This window comes from Eptatretus burgeri, chromosome 3, assembly GCF_056783735.1.
Source record: "Eptatretus burgeri isolate ZD-2024b chromosome 3, Ebu_testis_v1, whole genome shotgun sequence".
In the NCBI taxonomy this organism is placed as follows: domain Eukaryota; kingdom Metazoa; phylum Chordata; class Myxini; order Myxiniformes; family Myxinidae; genus Eptatretus; species Eptatretus burgeri.
Window position 1 is genome coordinate 113,336,394 of NC_140963.1, and position 9,440 is coordinate 113,345,833.

Consider the following 9,440-nt stretch of genomic DNA (forward strand, 5'->3'; position numbering starts at 1 on the left):
GCCGGTGGACACCGCACCCCTGTTCCGCCGGTGGTCGTCGCTGCACCCCCGTTCCACCGCACCCCTGTTGCGCCGGTGGTCGTCGCCGCACCCCTGTTCCGCCGGTGGTCGTCGCCGCACCCCCGTTCCGCCGCACCCCTGTTGCGCCGGTGGTCGTCGCCGCACCCCCGTTGCGCCGGTGGTCGTCGCCGCATCCCCGTTCCGCCGCACCCCCGTTCCGCTGGTGGTCGTCGCCGCATCCCCGTTCCGCCGCACCCCCGTTCCGCTGGTGGTCGTCGCCGCATCCCCGTTCCGCCGCACCCCCGTTCCGCCGGTGGTCGTCGCCGCATCCCCGTTCCGCCGCATCCCCGTTCCGCCGGTGGTCGTCGCCGCATCCCCGTTCCGCCGCACCCCCGTTCCGCCGGTGGTCGTCGCCGCATCCCCGTTCCGCCGCACCCCCGTTCCGCCGGTGGTCGTCGCCGCATCCCCGTTCCGCCGCACCCCCGTTCCGCTGGTGGTCGTCGCCGCATCCCCGTTCCGCCGCACCCCCGTTCCGCCGGTGGTCGTCGCCGCATCCCCGTTCCGCCGCATCCCCGTTCCGCCGGTGGTCGTCGCCGCACCCCCGTTCCGCCGCACCCCTGTTGCGCCGGTGGTCGTCGCCGCACCCCCGTTGCGCCGGTGGTCGTCGCCGCATCCCGTTCCGCCGCACCCTCGTTCCGCCGGTGGTCGTCGCCGCATCCCCGTTCCGCCGCACCCCCGTTCCGCTGGTGGTCGTCGCCGCATCCCCGTTCCGCCGCACCCCCGTTCCGCTGGTGGTCGTCGCCGCATCCCCGTTCCGCCGGTGGTCGTCGCCGCATCCCCGTTCCGCCGCATCCCCGTTCCGCCGGTGGTCGTCGCCGCACCCCCGTTCCGCCGGTGGTCGTCGCCGCATCCCCGTTCCGCTGGTGGTCGTCGCCGCACCCCCGTTCCGCCGCACCCCCGTTCCGCCGGTGGTCGTCGCCGCACCCCCCGTTCCGCCGGTGGTCGTCGCCGCACCCCCGTTCCGCCGGTGGACACCGCACCCCTGTTCCGCCGGTGGTCGTCGCTGCACCCCCGTTCCACCGCACCCCTGTTGCGCCGGTGGTCGTCGCCGCACCCCTGTTCCGCCGGTGGTCGTCGCCGCACCCCCGTTCCGCCGCACCCCTGTTGCGCCGGTGGTCGTCGCCGCACCCCCGTTGCGCCGGTGGTCGTCGCCGCACCCCCGTTCCGCCGGTGGTCGTCGCCGCACCCCCGTTCCGCCGCACCCCCGTTCCGCCGGTGGTCGTCGCCGCATCCCCGTTCCGCCGGTGGTCGTCGCCGCACCCCGTTCGCCGGTGGACACCGCACCCTGTTCCGCCGGTGGTCGTCGCTGCACCCCCGTTCCACCGCACCCCTGTTGCGCCGGTGGTCGTCGCCGCACCCCCGTTCCGCCGGTGGTCGTCGCCGCATCCCCGTTCCGCCGCACCCCCGTTCCGCCGGTGGTCGTCGCCGCATCCCCGTTCCGCCGCACCCCCGTTCCGCCGGTGGTCGTCGCCGCATCCCCGTTCCGCCGCACCCCCGTTCCGCTGGTGGTCGTCGCCGCATCCCCGTTCCGCCGCACCCCCGTTCCGCTGGTGGTCGTCGCCGCATCCCCGTTCCGCCGCACCCCCGTTCCGCCGGTGGTCGTCGCCGCATCCCCGTTCCGCCGCATCCCCGTTCCGCCGGTGGTCGTCGCCGCACCCCCGTTCCGCCGGTGGTCGTCGCCGCATCCCCGTTCCGCCGCACCCCCGTTCCGCCGGTGGTCGTCGCCGCATCCCCGTTCCGCCGCACCCCCGTTCCGCCGGTGGTCGTCGCCGCATCCCCGTTCCGCCGCACCCCCGTTCCGCCGGTGGTCGTCGCCGCATCCCCGTTCCGCCGCATCCCCGTTCCGCCGGTGGTCGTCGCCGCATCCCCGTTCCGCTGGTGGTCGTCGCCGCACCCCCGTTCCGCCGCACGTCGTCGCCGCACCCCCGTTCCGCCGCACGTCGTCGCCGCACCCCCGTTCCGCTGCTCTCCCCCGACTACCCTGTATCCACGATACCCCCACCCACCACTGAGGTCCGACATTGTTGTCCCTTTCCCACGCCACACTTATCGGTCTCCATACCAAAAATTCGTGCCGAATGCGAAACCTTTTCGATCACACAGCGCCCCAAGAGCCAGAAACAAACGTGTCAATCAAGGAATCCGTTACCTCACACGTTTAAAGTTAAAATGATACAAAATGAAAAAAAAATCAAAATAAACACCTTGGAACAAAGTTATTGTAAACTATTTTTTCTCCATCTCAAGATTAACAAGAGTTTAATTTTTTCATTCGTCAAGGAACCACGTGTGTAACTCACAGTCTCCAGCCTCCGGAAGAGCGTCTCGATCACGACGTCATGACGTTGGCCCATTAAAGCCAGTGAGGTAAACCAATCAATATTTAACGTAATGACGTCATCCAGTCGTGTCTTTGCCAATGCGTTTGGTGATGAGAAAAAAAAAAAGAACGCCATAAAAATCTCTTACACCATCATACGCGCCACCACAACAAAGACTATTTTATCCTTCGTCATACAACGTATGAGCCTTTTGGATGACCATCCGCTGTGCCGGGTTTTGAGCACGTGCTACGGCAAACTACGAGGTGACGTAGTCATCGCACGTGTTGACGTCCTCATCGCACGTGTTGACGTCGCGCTCAAATGCTGCTGTGACGATGGCGGCGCTTGGTCGCTGGGCACTGTTGGGGTGAGTCTTGTTGCTTTTCGTCACCTTAGTTGGGCTTGATCTCCGGCTCAAGGCGGCTTCTCTCTGCTTATGTGAGAACTCAAAGGGATTGAGGAGAGAATTTGCATCGGATTGAGAGGCCGCGGTCATCTTTAACGATCTTTGGCCTTCCAGCTCTGTGTGTGGCCTATCGAGTATCGTTTTTGCTGTTCAAAAGATAGTAACGTTGGAATTCCTTGGTGTTTGGTGACGGGAGTTGAGAAAACTTTGGGAAATTCCGTTTCGAGCACATCTATTTTAAGAGGTCCCGCTTGTCCTGTATTCTCGACCTGAGGCGATTGTCGGTCCGAGCAAACGGATTTGATCACGTGTTGCACGTCCCTGGTTCGGTGGATGTCCGGTCCCGGTCTGGCCTTTCCTGGTTCGGTGAGCGTCCCGAACCTTTCTGGCCTTTCCTGGTTCGGTGGACGTCCGGCCCCGTTCTGGCCTTTCCTGGTTTGGTGAGCGTCCCGAACCTTTCTGGCCTTTCCTGGTTCGGTGGACGTCCGGTCTCGGTCTGGCCTTTCCTGGTTCGGTGGACGTCCGGCCCCGGTCTGCGCTCTCCTGGTTCGGTGGACGTCCGGCCCCGGTCTGCGCTCTCCTGGTTCGGTGAGCGTCCGGCCCCGGTCTGCGCTCTCCTGGTTCGGTGGACGTCCGGCCCCGGTCTGCGCTCTCCTGGTTCGGTGGACGTCCGGCCCCGGTCTGCGCTCTCCTGGTTCGGTGGACGTCCGGCCCCGGTCTGCGCTCTCCTGGTTCGGTGGACGTCCGGCCCCGGTCTGCGCTCTCCTGGTTCGGTGGACGTCCGGCCCCGGTCTGCGCTCTCCTGGTTCGGTGGACGTCCGGCCCCGGTCTGCGCTCTCCTGGTTCGGTGAGCGTGCAGCCCCGGTCTGCGCTCTCCTGGTTCAGTGAGCGTGCGGCCCCGGTCTGCGCTCTCCTGGTTCGGTGAGCGTGCGGCCCCGGTCTGCGCTCTCCTGGTTCGGTGAGCGTGCGGCCCCGGTCTGCGCTCTCCTGGTTCGGTGGACGTCCGGCCCCGGTCTGCGCTCTCCTGGTTCGGTGGACGTCCGGCCCCGGTCTGCGCTCTCCTGGTTCGGTGGACGTCCGGCCCCGGTCTGCGCTCTCCTGGTTCGGTGGACGTCCGGCCCCGGTCTGCGCTCTCCTGGTTCGGTGGACGTCCGGCCCCGGTCTGCGCTCTCCTGGTTCGGTGAGCGTGCGGCCCCGGTCTGCGCTCTCCTGGTTCGGTGAGCGTCCGGCCCCGGTCTGCGCTCTCCTGGTTCGGTGGACGTCCGGCCCCGGTCTGCGCTCTCCTGGTTCGGTGGACGTCCGGCCCCGGTCTGCGCTCTCCTGGTTCGGTGGACGTCCGGCCCCGGTCTGCGCTCTCCTGGTTCGGTGGACGTCCGGCCCCGGTCTGCGCTCTCCTGGTTCGGTGGACGTCCAGCCCCGGTCTGCGCTCTCCTGGTTCGGTGGACGTCCGGCCCCGGTCTGCGCTCTCCTGGTTCGGTGAGCGTGCAGCCCCGGTCTGCGCTCTCCTGGTTCGGTGAGCGTGCGGCCCCGGTCTGCGCTCTCCTGGTTCGGTGAGCGTGCGGCCCCGCTCTGCGCTCTCCTGGTTCGGTGAGCGTCCGGCCCCGGTCTGCACTCTCCTGGTTCGGCGAGCGTCCGGCCCCGGTCTGCTGCAACCACAAGGCATGTGGTCGGCCCATTGGCCTCCTCCACTCACGACGCTCCCTCACCGAGAGAATCTGGTGAGCAGGATCAGCATCAGGAAAACGAGCCACATTTCCATTCATCCGCAGCTAACGCTCACGGACTATGCAGGTAACAAATCTCATTTGAGTCTCTCTCAGAAACCGCTCGTTGGACACACAATCCAACGAGCGACAGCCAAGGATTCTCCAAAGAGACCTGGTACCAAAGGAATTTGTCTACTTCTCAGATCCCTGTTCAGAGTCCAAGTCTCACATCCATAGAGTCGGACTGGAAGCACCAATGACCTGAAGACTCGGACTTTCGTCCTCCTGCATAGGTATCGACAGCGCAGCACCCCATGATCGAGTGAATCGATGACTCACCAGGCCTGACCCAGACGTCTATTGACCTCTGGCTCACAACCAGCTGAGACATGAATATCACTGCCAAGGTAAGGGAGTCTCTCCGTGACCTCAACATCCTCAAAAATAAAAAATAAAGACAAGATAGCAGCATTGAAGATGTCATTGAAAGCCTGGATCTTAGTTTTGTCCCAGGAAACCCGTAATCCCAGTGGGTCCGACTCCTCATTCAGCACCTCGAGGGCCCCCAAAAGGATATCCAGTCTCTGCAAATATGATTGCATCATCTGTGAAATCAAGGTCAGAGATATTGACATTCTCAAACAATCCACCGCAGCATGATCTCTCCGACATCCTTCCGAGAATGCAGTCTGCACAAGCGCTGAAAAGTGTGGGGGCCAACACACCCCTGACGAACTCCAGTAACAACTGGAGATAAATCAGAGATGATACCACCACATCTCGCAGCACTCAGTACCAGAGTATCGTTCAGACATCAGATCGATCAGTTGTGGTGGCACCCCACGAAGACCAAGAATCCTCCAGAGGTCATCCTGATTCACTGAATCAAACGCTTTACAGAGGTCAACATAGGCTGCAAGCAGCCCCTGGCGAAACTCTCGTCTAAGATGACCTGAAGGGAAGAATACGGTCGATCGTTTACCTTTTTGATGTGAAGCCTGACTGCTCTGGGCACTGGTGCTCAAGCAGATGGTGATGAACCCGATCAAGAATTATCTGAGGAAACACCGTGCCCGGCACTGAGAGCAGCGTCACCCCTCAGTAGTTGTTGCAGTCCTGGCGATCACCCTTCCCTTTCCCGAGAGGGACCACAAGGCCTCTCCTTCAGTCAGTTGGGATGATGCCTGTGCTACAGGCAGAGCACAGAACTGCATACAAAGACACGAGTACAGCATTTCCACCAGCCTTGAGAAGTTCAGAATGGATGCCACAGATCCCAGGAGCTTTACCAATTTCAACCGGTTCACCACAGCCTGTGTTTCCGCAAACAAAGGTGGATCTCAGTTGATTGGAGGGTCAGCAATAGGGATTGTAACACCCCTGACATCCAACCCAACAGTTGGCGGATCAGCCTGGTACAGCCGCTCAAAGTAACCAGCCCAGCCGGGCTTCACTTCGGACTCCTCCGTCGAGCCCACCACCCTCTGCTGTAACTGCAGTACACCAAGGGATGGGCTTGGAGTAACGCAATGCACAAATTCCCCTGTAAGCAGGACGAGAATCACCTGCCCACACGTGATGCTCTGCCCCCTCACAGATTCCTCGCACATTGGCCTCCTTGCCCACCCTTAGCACACGTGCAGTTTTACACCTCAACTCCCTGACCAGCTTCGCTTTGTCATCAAGTCTGGCCCTGTGACTCTTGTCAATAGTATCCATTGTCCCTTGAGAGAGAAAATTCTTCTTCGCCCTACGGTGAGTTTCAAGACATCCACCAGCAACATCAAGGATGGTGGTCTTGAAGGTACTCCACAACTCTTCAGGATTCTCCAAAGCACCCAGACCCCCCCCACCCCCCAAGTTCCCAATCAGCCTGTTCGTAAACTCCTCAGCTACCCTCTCATCCTTGAGCTTGCCAACATCCAGCCTAGGCTGGAATGGTACCATTTTCCCAGATTTATGCTGCAACTTCAGAGTTGCTACCACAAGCCTGTGGTCGGTATTGAGGAACTGAGCACTCCGGTGGACCCTGCAGTTCTGGATCATCCTCCAGCGACCATCAACAAGCACATGATCAATCTCCTTTGCCACACCACCAGCGTTGGAATACCAAGTCCAGCGATGAGCCTGTGAGAACTGAAACCATTAACCAGCCACCTCAATTCCACGACTTCTTGCAAAGTCAAGGAACTTCGTGCTATTCAGGTTCATAGTTCCTGACCCATGGGGACCAACACACATCTCATAACCATCCCTATTAGTTCCAGTCGATGCATTGAAATCCCCAAGACTACAAGTGTATCTCGCCTGGGACACTGATCCACCACAGACTCGAGCGTGGCATAGAATGCGTCCTTCACGGTGAGATCACTCGCCTCAGTCGGAGCATATACAGAGATCAGGGAAATGACACCCAGAGAGTGACGAATCCTTAGTCTCATAATATGCTCGTTGACCAGTGTTGCCTCAATTATCATTGGAGTCAGATTATTGGACTCGGCCACAGCAACTCCTTGGGCATGGTAACCATGAGAACGACCAGACCAATAGTCTGTCTCCATGAAACCAGGTGAAACCACCCGCCATGATCTCACCGCAATCCAGTCTCCGAACCTCAGAGAGTGCTGCAATACAGATTGTCAAACGCTTGAGCTCAGATGATGACAGACGGGTGATCATCCTCTTTCCATTCCAGGCATTGTGGGGGAGGTGATCAACATTCCAGGCACCCACCCGACGGGGACCGCCTCAGGTTATCCCAAGGAGACCACCGTCTGTTGGATGACACCTCAGCACCACCCCGATATACACTGCCGCAATCTGATCCGGGAAGGTTACCCCATGGTTTTCCTCCCATCTTCAGCGAGTGGAAGTCCCAAAGGCTTTGCCCCAATCCCGTCATTTGGTGAGCTGCCCTGCCGAGGGCAGCAGCACAGGAGGTACTCCCTCGGAGTATGTTTTCAGATTTCTTTACGTGTTTGCGTTGAGATTTCTTTGCTTTTTCTTCTTTGAGGTGACAGTTGTGGAGTATGTACTGAGGGACATTTTGTCCTCTGTTGTTCCTGGGCTGGCAGGATGACCTCGAGGTACGCACACTCACCTCTAAGATGTCTCGCTTGGGTTGGAATCCCGACCCAGCTATAAACTCTCATCCTGTTGTTTCACAAGCAGGGAGATTCATCAATGTGTGTGCCGTCCCTTGGATGGACGTTAAACTGGGCGTCCCGTCTGCCAGTATTAGATTGTGGACGCAAAAGATCCCACGGTGTCCTTTGTGAAGAGTTGGTGAGCTATCACTGGCACCATGAACAAATTCCAAATTCCTTCTCTGAACTTCTGGGAAAGCAATGACAAACCACTCATAATAATCCCTGCCAAGAAACTGCTCCACAGGGAAACGTAATTCACAATGTTGGACCTTTGCCCTCTTCTCTGCTTCTCTATGTTCCTTAAACTCTGTTTAAAAGATAAATAATTATTCCACCGGTCTATCTGATAAATTCCTTAACTCTGGGCATTTATTTTAATATTGAGGATTAAGCATCTGAGAAAACCCACAAAGCATTGTAATGGCAAGTCTAGCCATTAAAATGGGGGTGTATAGCGGGTCCAACATCACTGCTAACAGTTGATCTTACAACTAAGGTCTTAGCCGCGAGATCGTAGTTGTAAGACCACCACCTGTTGACAGTGATTTTGGAGGGCCTCGTTAAATCTTACGAATTCCAACTTGCTTTACAGTTTGAAAAGCCGAACGCAGTTTACTTGTCACATTTAATATTTTATGCTTTGTGGTTTGTTGTTTTAAAAATAAATGTTGTTCAATTTTGACTGTTCCTTGCAGTTTGCCATTTAATGCAAAAATGACAACAACAAGATAAGGATGCCGGCATTTGTTTTGCAGTGCTTATTACAGAATTGGGCTGGTGGGATAGCTTAGAGGTATGCTCGAATCTTGGCCCAGCTAAAAACTGTCGTTATGCTTTTTGTGTGAATCTTTTGCCACGTGCGTGTCTTCTCTAGTGCTTTGTGTACTTTTGCTGTTCTTCTATCGTGTTGTTAATCATTTGCTTTTTCTTCTTTTTCTTTTGCAGTATGCTGTGAACAAGTTGGGGTTGGGGGGTTTCCACCGGGAAGTGATTTTGAACCAGCACAGCAAAAAAAAAAAATCAAACATCCCAAGCATCACGAATCTGGGAAGGGGTGGGAAGCCAAAAGAAAAAACTAATTTGCAGAAATCGACCAACGAGAAAGGAAACGCTTCAAATTGAGACCAAGCATCGCATGAACTGGAAGGGAGGGCAGGGAAAGTTGAACGAAAAAGTTTGGACCTACTCAACAGCTGGCCACGGCACTTAACATCGCCCCAAGCAGAGGACACTCGCTCGCTCTCAGTTTTATTTAAGGAGGGAATTTGAATTGCCTCATTTTCTTGTAAAGATATATCCAATGCCCTACTGCGAATTCTGTAGCTGATTTGTACATTTGCGTGTGTTTGTTTGTGCGTCCCCATCTGTGTGTCCGTGCGTTTGTCCCCATCCGTGTCCGTCCCCTCCACCCCCTTTCCGTGTGTCCGCTCTCATTTCCACTGCGTGCACAACAAAAAACTTGACTGCCAAATAAAACTGCCACAACCCGTTTGTAAAGGTGAGTTGAAATTTGTCACGTGTTTTGTTTTGTTTTGGTTTTTTTTCTCTCTCCTGTGTGTTGTTTTTGCTTTGACATATGATCGGCTTTCCTTTGCTGATTAATTTGTCTTTGAATCTATTTGACGTTTCATCCGATTGCATTCCCAACTGATTGAATATGATAATCCAACAAAGCTGGTTTATTTATATATTTGTACTTGTCAGATGAGCTACGACCCGGGATTTCCTTCCAACGGCCATGGCCTCCCTGGCCTACGCGAGCTGGGGTCCGTGGAAAAGCTTATGGCCTCTTATG

General features: G+C 57.3%; 2 protein-coding genes across 9 annotated transcripts in view; one reads left to right on the forward strand and one right to left on the reverse strand.

Moving 5' to 3' along the window:
- PRMT3 (protein arginine methyltransferase 3) overlaps positions 1 to 2,496 on the reverse strand; it is a 146,397-nt gene extending 143,901 nt beyond the window's left edge. For both annotated transcript variants that reach the window (XR_015056501.1, XM_085875163.1), the window contains exon 1: positions 2,361 to 2,496. Coding sequence is in view for 1 of the 2 variants with exons in the window: in XM_085875163.1 (XP_085731289.1) it covers positions 2,361 to 2,414 (54 nt within the window). In the remaining variant the exon portion in view is untranslated. The remainder of the gene's footprint in view (positions 1 to 2,360) is intronic.
- Positions 2,497 to 2,613: 117 nt separating this feature from the next.
- Positions 2,614 to 9,440, forward strand: part of CSDE1 (cold shock domain containing E1) — a 53,078-nt gene continuing 46,251 nt past the window's right edge. For all 7 annotated transcript variants that reach the window (XM_085875155.1, XM_085875159.1, XM_085875162.1 and 4 more), the window contains exons 1-3: positions 2,614 to 2,751; positions 8,591 to 9,143; positions 9,350 to 9,440. The exon at positions 9,350 to 9,440 is cut by the window's right edge and continues 87 nt beyond it. In XM_085875155.1, coding sequence (XP_085731281.1) covers positions 9,350 to 9,440 — 91 coding nt within the window. In that variant the 5' untranslated portion in view covers positions 2,614 to 2,751; positions 8,591 to 9,143. The remainder of the gene's footprint in view (positions 2,752 to 8,590; positions 9,144 to 9,349) is intronic.